This window comes from Tigriopus californicus, chromosome 12 (assembly GCF_007210705.1).
Source record: "Tigriopus californicus strain San Diego chromosome 12, Tcal_SD_v2.1, whole genome shotgun sequence".
NCBI lineage: Eukaryota > Metazoa > Arthropoda > Copepoda > Harpacticoida > Harpacticidae > Tigriopus > Tigriopus californicus.
In genome coordinates, this window is record NC_081451.1 from 11,128,888 (window position 1) to 11,144,233 (window position 15,346).

A 15,346-nucleotide genomic window follows, 5' to 3' on the forward strand; every position below is an offset into this window, starting at 1 on the left:
TGGGAGATGAAATAGTGTCACAGGACCGGTCGGCCACTCTTAGGTGGCTTGGACTATCTTGAGCCGTTCAATGTGTTTTTTTACTTTTTTAGCACGACCAGCTCCTTACCCATTAATTTCATCAATTTGGCCATAAAATAAACTCTTTGCAAGAAAATATCAATTCCTCACCCATGAGCCAAATAACTGCTTTTTGTCGTTAAATCTATTTGCCAGCTCTTCTGTGGCTCGTACTATCACAGCAGTAAAGCCAAACTCACTCTGACAATTAGTTCCGTCGATTTAGCACGTTTACCGCACTTGACCCTCATATTTTTTTCAGGCAAGTAATGAACACTATTTTGGATGAAAAGTCTGCCAAAGAGTTTATTTTTTTGATTCAAAACAATTACATTCATGGGTAATACCACAGTAGCGCTGAAAAGGAAAAGAATACATATAACGGCTCATCCTACTCCAAGCCGCCAAAGAGTGCCCGACCGGCCCTGTGACACTATTTCATCACCCCGCGGTAAGAAAAAATGATCTCACCTAACCTATCAAGATCATATCTCATTGTTGTCTATCTTTTCTATTTTGATTTTTTTCGCTATTTTTGAATCTTGGGATTTGGTTTACCTCAAACGTGTGGGGAGAATACTTTTCGGGAAAATTTTTGGAAGGAACATTTTTACATTGCGCTCTAGAATTCGGAATGGAGGAATGGCCATCCAAGATCCGTCCAAAAAGAGCCAGTCAGACGATTTTTGACAAAAAATGAGAAGTGCATTTAAATTGGTAACCCCAAGAGCTCATCTTTGAACACAGAAATATACAGAGCCGATTTACTGCTCAATTTGCTGAACAATATGTGAAGCTGATATGAGCAAAAAGTTTTTGCTCAAACAATAACAAAGCTTATATTATTTGATGGTCCTAGAAAACTTTAGCAAAGAAGAAGATTCACCAACCAACCCATCTCATAAGAATACTCCTCTTGCTTGAGATAGATAAGCATAACCTCTTATCTTCGTTTTTGATGTACCGGGTGAATTCCGGGTGTTCCGATGAAATCTGTACACTGAGCATTTTTAACTTCAGGAAATCATAGCGACATTTAATTTAACTAATGATCAACAAAAATATTAAGATTCATGTAATATACATATTCAACGACATTTTCATTCAATATAGCCACCCTCAGCCCGAATGATGGCCTCCAACCGCTTCCTGAAGGCTGTGCATGTCTTGCGGATGTAGTCCTTGGACATGGAGGCCCAGTGCTCGTCAACCCTAGACTTCATGGCTTCCAAATTTGGGTGGCGAATTCGGCAGGCCTTGGACTCCACATGCGGCCACACACCAAAATCCAGTGGATTTGCATCTGGGCTGTACAAGTGGCGCGGCCAAAATTTCAAAATTTCCGACTTTTCTTTGAGAAAGTTCTGAGCCAAGTTTGAGGTGTGGGCAGGTGCTCCATCCTGCTGGAGCACCACATTACCATCAGGAAAGTTTTCCTGGACCCACGGGATAAATCTTTCTTCCAGGACTTTGACGTAGTCAGCTGCAGTGAGCCTGTACCCGGTTGGGAACCAAATCAGCGGAGCCGGGATCCCATTTGAAGCCACAAATCCAAGTGACATGGCACTAGCCGGGTGCTTTGTGGTCGTTAGAGTTCGAATCGATACATCAATCTCCCCAAAGCTCACGTACCGGTCATTTCGACGGTTTTGGATGGGATCAACTATCCATGTTTTCTCATCACTGAACACAACAACTCGACCAGCTTGAGCACTCTTCAAATTGTTCAACAGAGCTTGAAAACGGTGGAGATGAACAAGTTTCATGTTTTCAGTGAGCAAAGGTCATTCCACCCTTACCAAGCTCTTGCCTCCAAGCTTTTTGATGGCCCTGTGGAAGGTGGTTGAGGCTGCACCAAAATCTCTGGCCTGATCTCTGATGGACTTGAGAGGATTGGCCTCAACAGCGGCCTTGATGGCATCACGATCAAGAACAGACTTCCTACCACTACCAGGCTTCCTCTCAAGAGATTCTCGGCGCTTGATGCTGTAAACGGTCGTCCTGCTGATGTTCAACTGGGTCGCGATCTCGGTTGGTGTTTTTCCAGAACCCAAAAGCGCGCGGACAGAAACTCGTACGTCTCGTTCAGAGCTCATTTTCTCCAGAACCGTTCAGAATTTTGGTCTGAGTCTTGTTGTGCTGTTCAACAAACAAGAGCTGCTTTGCGTAAAGGCGGATTTTTCAAAAAATATTCATTGGTTCAAAAGTTATGAGTGAATTTGTGAGTGTTCAGATTTTTTCGGAACACCCAGTATGTTTACTTTGGGTACCCTTGTAAGTTCTTTACAATGCAAATACTGGTGTTGTACTTTGCCTATAATGGACCAGAATAATTTCACCGCCCAAGGGCCAAGCATGAGACTATGCAGGAGTGATAGATAATTTCTATGCAATGAAATTTGAGTAGTTTGGATACAACTAGACCTTAAGTTTTCTCAACCCATTAAAACATGATTGAAACGAGCCATTTCTTTATTAAAAATGGCCCTAAAGTGTGATCAAAGGTTGGAGAGTTGAGTCTTGCCAAGCCTAAGGTCTACATCAGAAGGCGGCATTCGAACAAACGCCCTCTTGAGAACCTTGTCGGGCTGCTGATGGGTTCATTAAGCCCTTTGCCTCGGAAGTCGATAATTTTTGGCATACCAAGCTTGGGCACTGAAATATCAGAAATTAAAAAAGGGTAAATTTTGGTTGACTTGTAAGGAGCTTGGCTTGGATAAGAAAAGCGCATATACATGTATATCGCAAATGTGACATTGGAACAACAGATGACGCAAATTCTAACTGGCTCCTCTGAAACCAATTGATGCGCCCCACGTGATGAAGTCTCCGTCCTAAAAAGCGCCATAACGACATGTTATGGGCATTTCATTTGTGTGAATAGTGCCAAAAACTGAGTCTTTAACGATATGTTAAGAGATCAGAATTAGCTTGTATTAAGTTTTGAACTGCATGAGTTAGTAAATCACCCTTGCCAGAATACTTAATTACATTGAAATAGTTACCCTTCCCTCCTAAAAGATTTTTCGCTCTTAGTCATAAATATAGGACAATTAAGGCACGCGGAAAAATCGATGTCTTACATTCATAAATATTCCTTGTCCAACGAGGATTTTCTTTGGGCTTTTTATTGACTTGATAACCACCTGACAAGGGAGCTACTATTTTTAAGAGGTTTTTCTTTCTAATTCTAGGCCTTTATTTAGGACTTCCTCAAATTGGAAAAGCAGTCCCATTGTCCAACATGCAACTACCAGACATATCTATCCCAAGCAACACTGCTCTCATGGAACAGACGATTGAATACCAAAAAGGAATCTTAGGTTGCAGTGGGGACAGGAGATGTTGGCTTTGGGAGTCCGGTATGCGGTGTGTTTTTTCAAGAGTTTCTTTGGAGCTTTAGGAGTACAATCAGCGAATTACTTTGCAGGATTTGATGACTGGCAACAATTTGCCCCTCCTCAGAGCAATCACTTTTTTGGAAAAATGGTGCTACTTCAGGGCAAACCTTTGTTGATTGGAGGTTGTGACTCTAATGATATGACATGCCCACCATTGGCCAAAGTTGAAGTGTATGAAGAGAGCACCAAACAATGGCTTTACAAGGCATCATTACCGCAGCCCATCAGAAGTTTTGCAGCTATTGTTGTGGACAATGGAACCAAAGTAATTGTGGCGGGTGGAAGACTATCCTCTAGTACAACGGATATGGTTACGAGTTTCCAACTTCTCAACAATGCCTGGACGATTTTGAATTCAGCACCAAATCCTATTTGTTATCAATTAGGAACCCGAGTGACGCTACCAGACACTCGGGATGGGTTTCTGATGGTGGGCGGATTTCTTGATGGCGCTTTCACTCTAAGCGTTAAGGCGTTCTTTATGGATTTGGAGACCATGTCTTGGGAGAGTCTTTCAGCCTTTGACACTATAGGAAACACTATGCACGGTGGTGATATGTTTTATCTTGAAGGACAAGTATTCGCCATCCCATATTATGAAGGTGGCATTTGGCAAGACGCCTCGAGGATTCTCTCGAGGGATATGACGGACAGCAACGCTCAATGGATATCCCACAACATGTCGGCAAAGTTTAACTTGGGAAAAATCAGTACAATATCTATCAAAGTTGAAGAATTTCCAATTGTCTGGATCTCAGCTTAAGATAAAATGCCAATGTTGCATTTATGAATATTGTTTTTGCCTTTCAAGAAAGTAATTACGCTCGGGGTGGCATGGCTTGCAAGAGTATTTTTCCTGAATGGGTTTTTTAACCAAAACCCGGCGGATTGGTGTAATATACTTGTGGGTGCATATCAACCACAAAGAACTTGTATAGACTTGGTAACGGACTTTTTGGATTAGCATTGCTGTTCTATGCGTGACTAGAATAAATTGGATGAGCATGAGCATGTGCTCAAGCCACCAAGACATCACAATGGGCTGTTTTTGTTGCGGTAAAAATGTAGTACTAAAGCTTTTCAGCATATAATATGTACAATCGTGTATATTGGCATAGACCACTGAAAATTATGGACGTATCTCGATGACCAAGACTAGTCAAAAGGGGTGCACCATTAGGCTTGTCATGTTTCAGGTTCGTCCTGTCCATAGCTTTCTTGAAGCTAAAAAAAAACCGCAATTTTCAACATATGGCAGCCCAGATATCTTGACTAACAAATCGGACCAAAATTTCTACAGACAGCCTAAAGGTAATTGCGGCTGAATTGGCTCTTTGTTATGACTAGTCTTAGTCGAGGTACGTCCATAATTTTCAGTGGTTTATGACAATATTTACCAAGGCATTAGTAACGAAATTACAAGTAACGAAATTACAGTAATTCGTTCTTTTTTCAGCTTCAAGAATGGCCTTAAATTTTTCGCTTATCTCGCTCGTGATAGCTGAGGAAAACTGAAGACCCAACAGAAATTATCTTTTTTGCTACTTCAATCTAGCATATTATGAACAATGACATTAGGGTTGTAATTTGTGCTTGCTGTCTACTACTCTGTGAGTAAGATTGATTTTAAATGTTGTTGCATGGGCGACTGTCTTGTTTACATCTTCTTAATCAAATTCTTGTGGACTGGGAACCTGATACAATGCAAATGTCAAGCAAGGAAAATCTTTTTTTGGCTTGATCAAATTCCCAAAGCCTTCTCATTTGCACGACTTAAGGCATAGGCTACTAACAGGGAAGCTTTACCCACTTCATCAACATCTCATACAGGGTCCCAATCTTGACCTAAAGCATTTGGACATAATACATTTTGGACAACTAGGCGAAGACTAAATGTCAAGGTTCATAATTGAAAAATGTTGACATACGTATATGCTTGTATTGTTACGCAGTAGGACTGCTTGAGTCAAAAAACACAACTTCTTTATAGATGAATGATTGGTCTTGATGGGGCACAACCATTAGATATTGGTCATCAGAAATTTTACTAAAAGTAATTGTAACGAGTAAAGCCATTACTTGTTTCTAAAGTTACGGTTGTGTAACTAACTACTATTTTTGACCAATGTAACTGTAACTGTAATTTGTTCCTTTTGTTGAGGAGCTACTAAAGAGAATCTAACCCAAGTAGCATTCATTCCTCCAAAATGTCAGTGAACAATATTGCCTTAACCAGGTGGTCATTACTGTTTTATGGTCTTGTGTCATCATGATCAAAACTCCCAAGAAAAACCTCCTGTCTCCAATCATGTTNAAGCCATTACTTGTTTCTAAAGTCACGGTTGTATAACTAACTACTATTTTTGACCAATGTAACTGTAACTGTAATTTGTTCCTTTTGTTGAGGAACGACTAATGCTCTGTTGGTTACAAAACCAGGCAATGATAGTATAGAGATCTTTAAGCTATAGCTGACTGATGACGTCATCAACGAAACAAATTCGTGGGTGGTCACTTTTCAAGCGCTACTAAAGAGAATCAAACCCAAGTAGCATTCATTCCTCCAAAATGTCAGTGAACAATATTGCCTTAACCAGGTGGTCATTATTGTTTTATGGTCTTGTGCCATCATGATCAAAACTCCCAAATAAAACCTCCTGTCTCCAATCATGTTCAACTTATATGTATCAGCCATTTCAACTGGTTCTCTTGTTCAGCTGGGAGCAAAAGGCCATCAGTGCACTCCAGTGTTATCGCCAAAAGAATGGCCATGAAGTCAATGCCATCAAGATGAAGCTCATGGTTTGCCAAAAAGGTCGTCTGCCTCCCACCTCTCTCCATTTCCCAAGCAGTGCGATTGCAGTCAGAAATTTTAATTAGGTCGGTTTCATACTCTCAACCCAACTCTCCTTTAACAGCCATCTCAAATTATGAATGGTCAAAGCCAGGGCCAGGATCGAAAACTTAGATAGACTAACCAATAGGCTTCCTATCAAGAATCTTCCCCCTCTAATAATATTTCAACTCTTTTGGACCCACATCACTTCAATTTTCCTCTACGAGCTTCACATCTGGCTTCCCAACTCCGCCAAATCCGCCCTCAAATCCGCTGATGACACCTACACCAAATTCCTCAAACGATATCTGTGTGTGCCCCAATATGCCAAAAATGCATGGACGCATTTTATATGCGAAACAGAGCCCCTTACCATTCGGCTGGCCAAGTTAGTGATAGATCCTTCGCCTGTTGCATGTGTCCCATTCTGGTGTAGTGAAAACACGCAAAGCAGCACAGCAGCTCTATTATTAGCCACGGATGAACAATTACATTCAAACTATGATTGACGCTTGTGAAACGTGTCAGATTTATAGGCCAACTGTGCTGGGAATCTGACCTTTTCGGAGGTGATGTCCGGACACAAGTTGTCCTTCCCCGTCAAGGACTTGCTAATACCATATTGCTCTTGGCCCAACATCCCTTCGGAATATTGGCAGTCACGCACCTTTGTCCGGCTCACGGCCAAATATCATCAACGATGGGAGCTGAAACAGGTTCTTTTGAATCTTGATCCACTGATGGAGGTTTCAATTTATCTGGAGGTCTATCAAATTGTCGACGTATACCCCGGTAGGCTTTGATCTCATTGGGAAACGAGGCTAAAATGATGAGTTAGGCCTTACCTTGGAGCGGTTTTCACCCTCCAGCCTGTTTAAGAGGTTGCTGCTGATCATTTCCAGTCAATATAGTCCAATTTTCACGTATATTGTTGTTAATAACTCAAAATGATTGACATTGGAATTCCAGGATCGTGTAGTAGTTGGCCCCCTTTTCGCTTTGCAGTTAATAAAACACGTCTGATTCACTTTCAAGGAGTGCTAGGATGTTTCTGGCAACCACTCACATCAACAATATTTTGGAACTTTACACGAATTCTTGTCACTTGTAATTTTTATTCGAACAAGTAAAATTTCATGGTTCTTGTATCACCTGTTAACCTCAACTTAACTTGGACAGCTGAAAAATTGAACGATAGGAAAAAAATCCAAGGAGACAGGAATTTCTCAAACTACAGCTTAAAACTAGTCATGCTCCTCCCTATAATTTCGATTGTCTATGGCGAGGGAATTTGCCTGGCTTGGAAAGCGTGACCATGATGTTTTCAATTTCTGGTCGGGAGGTTGAGTTCAATGGTTTCTAAAATTTCCGTTATACTATTAGGGTACATTTAGCGGCGTCAATTATGTCCAGTGTAATGTCGTCCATGATCCACCCAATCTTCTGCAGGAATCAAGATTTTCATAGCTTGTTCCGTGCTTGGCCCGTACTAACTGGGGTCAACGGCTTCCTGGGTTTGCGTTTGCTAAATCCTGGAATGAGTTTTTTATTGAAACAAAAATTGATGTTGATTTTAGCATCCCTTTTCAACGATGGACCTCTCGTCTGACAGACTTAGTCATCTCTCGCTACCAAACCACATGCAATATCTTACGCTGTAGGTCTTGTAGCCGTTTCTAGGGTGAACTTCGAAAGATTTTCATCATAAGAAATGCTGGCTTGGCCGAGTGCGGAAAATCCCGGTATGGACAACTGCACAGATCAGATGAAAGTCAGGACCCTAAATAGGGTCAGGTACCCATGAAAAAAAGCCAAGAGGCTTATGGGAAACCTGGGGCATGACTAACCCTCTTGTACATATACAAAGGAATCCCCGAAATACATACACACATACACATACACAATCGAGTACATTATCCTAATATGATATGGATGAATGATGTACGGAATGAGCACGATAGTTCACAGAACGGTGTTTATTTAAATGTTAAGATAATGTATGTTATTATCTTGGGAAAATCACAAAGTTGTTGGATTACCCATCGTATAGTCCGTTTGTCGGTCAGATGTCGACCAAATGCCAGCCTAATGCTCGTAGTGACGTCGTGATCCATCATAACCAGCTCCTCCAGCCCTTGATCATGGATGTACAATGTCACAGTAACCGGTTGTATTAAAAAGCTTTGGGATTCAGTGTGAATCAATCTCTACATCGTTCCTATCACCAAGGATAAGCTCCAGTACCCGAGGGGCTGGTCAGCCCAGCTACAACCATTGGTGAGGAATGTCTGCTACATGGTTGAAGGGAGGAGAAAACAGGAAATTCTCGTTCATCACAAACGACATTCTCGTGATCATTTTGAGAAGGGGGAAGAGAATCGGAATAAGCAATCTCATCCTCAAGAATCGATGTCACCAAAATGTCGTTCAGACTCAGTGGTGGTCAAATGTGACCCACATGCCAAATCTTACAGAAAAAGCGGACATAATCCATTGTCGGCAATCTGGAAAACCCTCGATGGACAACGTGGTTAGCCTGACGAAGGGAGTTCAACCCTGGACATTGGTTTTGTGTTCCCAATTTATTTTAAAAAGACAGTAAACGGCTCGTGCTCAAGAAGCGTATAGTACTCCTTGTTAGTGCTGCGATTAATTCAGAGTCCCAAAGCTTGAATTCTGTCTCCTGAGTGCACACATACTGTTTGTTTTAGACTCCCCACGATAGAATTCTGTGCCCTGAGTGCGCAACTACTGGGAACTCATTTTCATGTTCCCCAAGAGTTGATTTTTGCCTTGAGTTGCACATTTTATGAAAGCCAATGGAAGGCTCGCACCATAGATTTACATAGTTCTTCTTTTGGTACTATTACTTGTGTTGACGCTGATTGCTGAATAGTTTGCCCAGATTCAACACGTTTCTCTTTTGCCGGGAGCAATTCAAAACGTCGAAAGTACTGTGCTCAAGATTTCAAATTGCCGCACGATTATAGGTGAGGAATTTCCGAGAAAGAAATATAGACAGTTCGAGAAAACATGGTTGTGTCTAATCCCAGAATGACAACGTCAAGTGAAGGCATCACATTGCTAAGTGGAGCTTCATCAGAAACCAGAAAGATGTGGACGAATCCAAACCGAACTAAAGTGCAAACTAGGACACCGAGGGAAGCCTTTGTTTCCGTAGAACCGCTCGAACCACCCGTGAAAGATGATGCGTTTTGGGGCAGGAGTGACAAGTGTGCTTTAAGATCCAGCGGATATCAGTCAGCTTATCCACTACCAGTGCTTGAGGTTGGAACTTTCAAGGGAGAGAGCGCAAGACAATTCCTTGAGTGGTGGCCGACTTTTCGCGATGTATATCAAGAGAGACCAGAGCTGGACTCAGCCACCAAGCTTGCGTATTTGAAGAGGTATTTAACTGGAAGAGCCCTACAACTGTCGTCTGCCCATGGTACATATGAAGATGCTATACGGAGATTGCATCAAATCTATGGAATCCCTCGCAAACTTATCAGAGAAATATTGGATGATCTAGATCAATTGAAGGACAGAAATGTCGATTTAGTTGACTTGCTGGTGATTATTGTTAACAGCTGCATGACCTTTTTCAAGCTGATTGACAAAAGTACTCAAGAACTTGCACTAATGTTGCTTTAACCAATTACCAAGAAGCTGCCGAACAAAGTGAGACTGAGATGGAGTGAGCAGGTTATGAAAATGGAGAAACGAGGACAGGATGTAACAATGACTGACTTTTCAGAGTTCCTAATTTTTGTCATTAACCTGTATGAAGACGCCGAAATACCGACCCAACCCTCAAGCAGCAAGCCAGAGAAGATGCAAGAATACTTCGAGAGATCTTCTTCCCCACAGGTGGGTTTATTGTCAGCTCAAGTGTCGGAAAAGGGACAAGATACCATAAAGAATGAAAGTCTCCTTGACGCTACAGAGTTGAAGACGCAAAACAAAGTCAAGAAAGAAGAAAGAAGACCAGAGCGGCCATCCATCTCAAAGGGATCGTGGAAAGCTCATCAGCAGCCCAAGTATGAGCGTGTCTTTAATGATGTACGCACGTCCAGCCACGACAAGTGCCCGTTCTGTGATGAGCCAGCTCATAGACATTTAAGAGAGTGCAAAAAGGTGGCCCTCTACCCTACGTCCGCCAGCTGGCAGTTAACTCGCGTAAATCGCCTATGTTTTAAGTGTCTGATCAAGCATGATTTTGGAAAGTGCAAGGCCCCTCCTTGCCAGAAATGCCAAAGATTTCACAATGTCTTGCTCCACTTTGGGCGCAAGAAAACGGATAACCCCAATGTGAGGGGAAAAAAGAAAGGTGGTCGAGACCACGATCAACGCCGTCAGCGCCAGCCCCGGGGGGGGGAGGTAAACGTTGAAGAACGGAAGATGCAGAAATGCCGCAAGCGTGTGGAGAAGACTTCGAGGAAAGAAGTCGAGAGAGACCCCATCACGAGCAATTCAAGGATGCCGAGTGAATCGAGTGAACCGATTGAACCAAACCAGGCCGAATCCAAAGGCCAAGTGAACGAGAGAAGGAAAAAGATGAAAAGGAGACCAATTCAGAAAGAGCAAGTCACCCCCACGCGTTCAAAGTCGAAGACAGAAAAGCCAAGTGTAAAAGTTGGCTGTCCTGAGCCTGAAAACGAAAATCAACCCCGTCCATCTGAGAAGTCCAGCAAGGAAAATAATCTGGCCGTGACAGAGAGAGTGACAAAGAAAGAAGGGAGTTTAGATGATTTTGGGCAAGTTTTCCCAGGTCTAAATTTTAAGGCTTTAAGATATCTGATTGAAGAAATAGTAGCAAAAGTGAAGTACGAGACACCGAATAGATTAGGCAATCAGCTGTCTAGCAAGGGTATCGTAAGTTAATGTTCTTGCTTTTTCCATTCATCTTTTTCTCTCGCCCCAACCCCCAAGCACTCATTCTTTTTCAGAAATATTATGCTGTAGTAAGTTCATGATTATTCTCATATGCATAATATCAGTTAGTTCCCTTTCAGCTGTCGTTAATTGCTCCCCTTTTATTTCCCATTTGTCGGCCTCTTTTGATCCCCTATGGTCAAGTTTATGTTGGCTTATTGCATAAGGCCAAGGGGGGGAGTATGTTCCGTCCACAATCGAGTACATCATTCTAATATGATATGGATGAATGATGTACAGGATGAATGATTGTTCCCGGAACGGTTTTTATCAAAATGTTAAGATAATGTATGTTATTATCTTGGGAAAATGCCAAAGTTGTTGGATTACCCATCGTGTAGTCCGTTTGTCGGTCAGATGTCGACCAAATGCCAGCCTTATGCTCGTAATGACATCGTGATCCATCACAAGTAGCTCCTCCAGCCCATGTACAATGTCACAGGAACCAAAGAGCTTTGTGATTCAGTGTTAATCAATCTCTACATCGTTCCTATCACCAAGGAAAAGCTCCAGTACCCGAGGGGCTGGTCAGCCCAGATATAACCATGGGTGAGGAATGTCGGCTACATGGTTGAAGGGAGGAGAAAACAGGAAATTCTCGTTCATCACAAACGACATTCTCGTGATCATTTTGCAAATCCCATAATATTCTGTGACATTATTGCTTTTGCAATTTTATCAGCAATATCTGACATTATATTGCAAATTCTATTGCTAATTCAGCACAAAATATCAATGTTTCTCCTTTCTGGGATTTTTTAATGATAAGTTTGTGTCAATTTGAAGAAAAAATTGTGAGATTGAAGTTTTCCACCTGATTCCATCTGCCATGAAAGTACAAAACAGGATGCAGCTTTATAAACCACCAGCTTCATAAACATTCCATCCTTCTATTTTAAGAAGTCCTACCTCTTGTATCATTGCATTTTCTGGAGAGTAATAATAAGAAAGGCACTATTTCATTTGTGTAAGATAATTCTTGAAAAATCAGACACATCTTTACATGTTTCCATGTGGTATTAGAAATCGGCAAGTCTGGAATCAAACCAGGGGCTCTCATGTTATAAAACATTGAGAGAAAGCGTCTGATGTCCAATGAAGTCCAACTCTCTTCTTTCTTGGGCTCCTTCATTGTCCAATTTGCTGCCTTCAATTATTCGTAGGTCGTATGCAGGCGTTGATCCAGTAACAGGATTTAGGTCAGTCTTTGACAAGGTTTTGACTAAAATTCCAGATCAAACTTATATTCCAGGAATAGCCAAATTAGCCAACACTAATTCATTGGTCGTCTGCAAAAATAAAAAATAAAAATGGGAAATATTTTTTGTTGCGGTCATAACGTGTATTCAAATCCTTTATTGCCCTCAGTGTGACGAATATTGGGCCATTCCCACAAATTCAGGTCAGGTAATTAGTTGACCTCGAAAAAAAGTTGCCCTTTTAGCCGATTTTTTTAGAGTTCACTGTGTATTGTTATTCGGTTATAACGAAGGACAATGTATAAAAGTGAAACAGTGGATTCAGGGCCGATGTGCGGAAATTTTGAACCTATAGATTAGTCTTAAAACGACTCATTCGCATTAGTCACAGATCTCAACCCAATATATTCTAACAGAGAGTTGTGCCCATTAGGGTTAATTATATTGTAAAGCTATTCTTGAACTTGAGAACTGTTTAGAAATCATGTTTTAGGCCATTGAGAAATATTTAACTTTGAAAATCTATATTATAGGTCCGCAATTTGTAAGTGATGAATGTTGCCTGTAACTAGTTGGATGTCAGACATTTGATACTGGATGTTATAAAAATTTTGTAAGTAGTCTTGCGTTAGACATCGCCAAATTCGACCATATGCAGTTTTAATGAGTGACCAGCCAACTGATTGGAGTAGGGCTGCCACTCAGTGATATGCGGAATATTTCTTGTTTTATTCTTTTTCTTGCTCTTCATCCCAAGCTTACAGCCAGTGTCCCTGATGAATTCATTACTACGCAACATGTGACGGGACTAGATGGACAGCCCCAAGAGCTGCAGGCCAGCCAGCCCAAGGCTTTGAGCAAGCCATGAGAACTCACTCGGAGTAGGGTGAAAGACCATTTCTTTCGCATCAACTCATGTCTAGATTTTGTCCACTCTTTGGCAGTCTATTTGACAAGTTAGGGTAAACGTATGCTCCACCAATTAGTTGGCGGTGCTACTTTTTTAAACTTAACCTAACCTTATCAAACCTTACCTAACCTTACCTAACCTAACCCAACGTAACCTAACACGATATTAATAGCCTTTAAGGTCCCTCTTCAGACCGTTGTTTAAGGACCTAAATTGACATGAAACTGTTGTTTCAGGACATTGTGTGATTTTGGTACGTCCTGAATTTTTCAAAACATGAGTATATTAACGTTATTTTGGGACACCAGAATCAACCAATGAAGTGACCATGTTTTGATCCCAAAATAACGGTCTCGGATCTCATTTTTTGAACTTAAGTCCCCATATAACGGTAACATGTTTCTTTTGTTTTGAAGTCCCTTCAGATTCTGTTTTCACCATAGGTTTGTACCGAACAACAATTGGATGTATTCAGCCCAGATATGGCTGCATAGCTTTTTTTGCCCTTTCCAGAGCCAAAGGAAAAGAGCGGACTGAGCAAAGCAAAATGCTTTGCCATGCTGGAAACTTCAATCATAACATATAAGTCCTTCAAGCTGATTCAGGGGTTCTAGTTGTTAAACGACCAAAACGGGCTAGCCAAGGGAAGTATTTTCCGTCTTGAACCTGCCTGGGTTTCTACTACCAATCAAGATTGTGGCGTCACATGAGGCAATGTTGGAACAAGGTTGGCAAACTGACGAATCCGATTATAGAGAGCAGGGCATTGCTGATTTGTGCGTTGGAGGAGAACGAAGCCCTCACTAGCACTCAACCATTGCACGAAACAATGCGCAATGATCTCATTTACGTTATTGCAATCAAAGATGACATATTCATCTTGTACGGGCAATATTTGAAATCAAAACATCAAGAGGACCAGAACCCCACAGCCCATATCAAGCAAAAGATCAGGCATGTCGCACGGTTTATGGAGCGCTTCAACAAAACCATGGCAGACTGGGTTGCATTTAAAAACCTCATCGAACCTGGACATTTTGACCTAACTAATCATAAAGGTTACAAAATAACTTGCCTTTGATTGGTCGGACTTGAGCTTGCCCTTAAAGATAGGACATTCCTTGTGCCATTCTTCGGGGCCAATCATCAAGAGAGAGAACAGAAGCCTTCAATATTTTCTATTGTTCAGAATGGGGAGATCGCGCTGCCCGCCAGAGCTTCACAAAATGGAAGAATGACAGGCTTAACAAAAAAGAAAAATTCCCCCGACTGACGACATAGTCAACTATCAAGGCACATCTTAAGAAACCATAAGTGAAGTTGTCTTATGTGAACTAACTGGATGGTAAATCATGTCGAGGTTTGAGAGATGGTGCTCGCTCGATTCATGCTTTTCCATAAGAGGAGGGGAGGTGAAGCCGACTCTTTGAAAGCGGACGACTACAACAAGGTCCGACATGGTACCAACTAATTGGATGAAGAGACATCCAAATGAATTGATGAATTGAAATGAAATGAATGAAAACTGGCAGAACGCATTTTCTCATAAAAAACTGGTGGGAAAGAGAGGAAGACATGTGCCTCTACTAATGCCAGACGATTGCGTCGAGGCCGTGAACAATCTCATCAATTCTAGAGTAGTCTCGAGAGTTCCAGAAACGAATTCTTTTCTGTTTGCTACGCTCCAAAAATTATCCCACCTCGAGCCCTGCTCAGTATTGAAAACGTGCGCTAAAAGCGTCAAACTTCAAAAGCCAGATTTAATCACCAGCAATATGCTCTGCAAATACTTGGCTATTGCGTGCCAAATTATGAGCTTGTCGGAGGAAGAAATGGAATGGCTAGCCACTCATTTGGACCACGACATTGGAGTCCATCGTCAATTCTACCGAATGCAATCCGACATGATAGAACTATACATGATTTCTAAGCTCTTGATTGCCACTGAAGAGGGAGAAATCCATAAACATAAAGGAAAAACTTCGTCGGAGTTATAGGTTAAAAT

At 41.6% G+C, this 15,346-nt stretch overlaps 1 protein-coding gene across 1 annotated transcript; it reads left to right on the forward strand.

The window, feature by feature from the left end:
• The first annotated feature begins 3,256 nt into the window (after positions 1–3,256).
• Positions 3,257–4,300, forward strand: LOC131891774 (uncharacterized). Its single transcript, XM_059241436.1, has 2 exons — positions 3,257–3,422; positions 3,491–4,300. The coding sequence occupies exons 1-2, from the start codon at positions 3,305–3,307 to the stop codon at positions 4,222–4,224; spliced, it is 852 nt and encodes a 283-aa protein (XP_059097419.1). The 5' UTR covers positions 3,257–3,304; the 3' UTR covers positions 4,225–4,300.
• Positions 4,301–15,346: the final 11,046 nt, after the last annotated feature.

Excerpts from the sequence above, each read along its gene's own strand:
- LOC131891774 (XM_059241436.1), top strand. The coding sequence starts at position 3,305 with ATGCAACTACCAGACATATCTATCCCAAGCAACACTGCTCTCATGGAA. Across the intron at positions 3,423-3,490 it reads ATGTTGGCTTTGGGAGTCCG|GATTTGATGACTGGCAACAA; the intron begins GTATGCGGTGTG and ends ATTACTTTGCAG.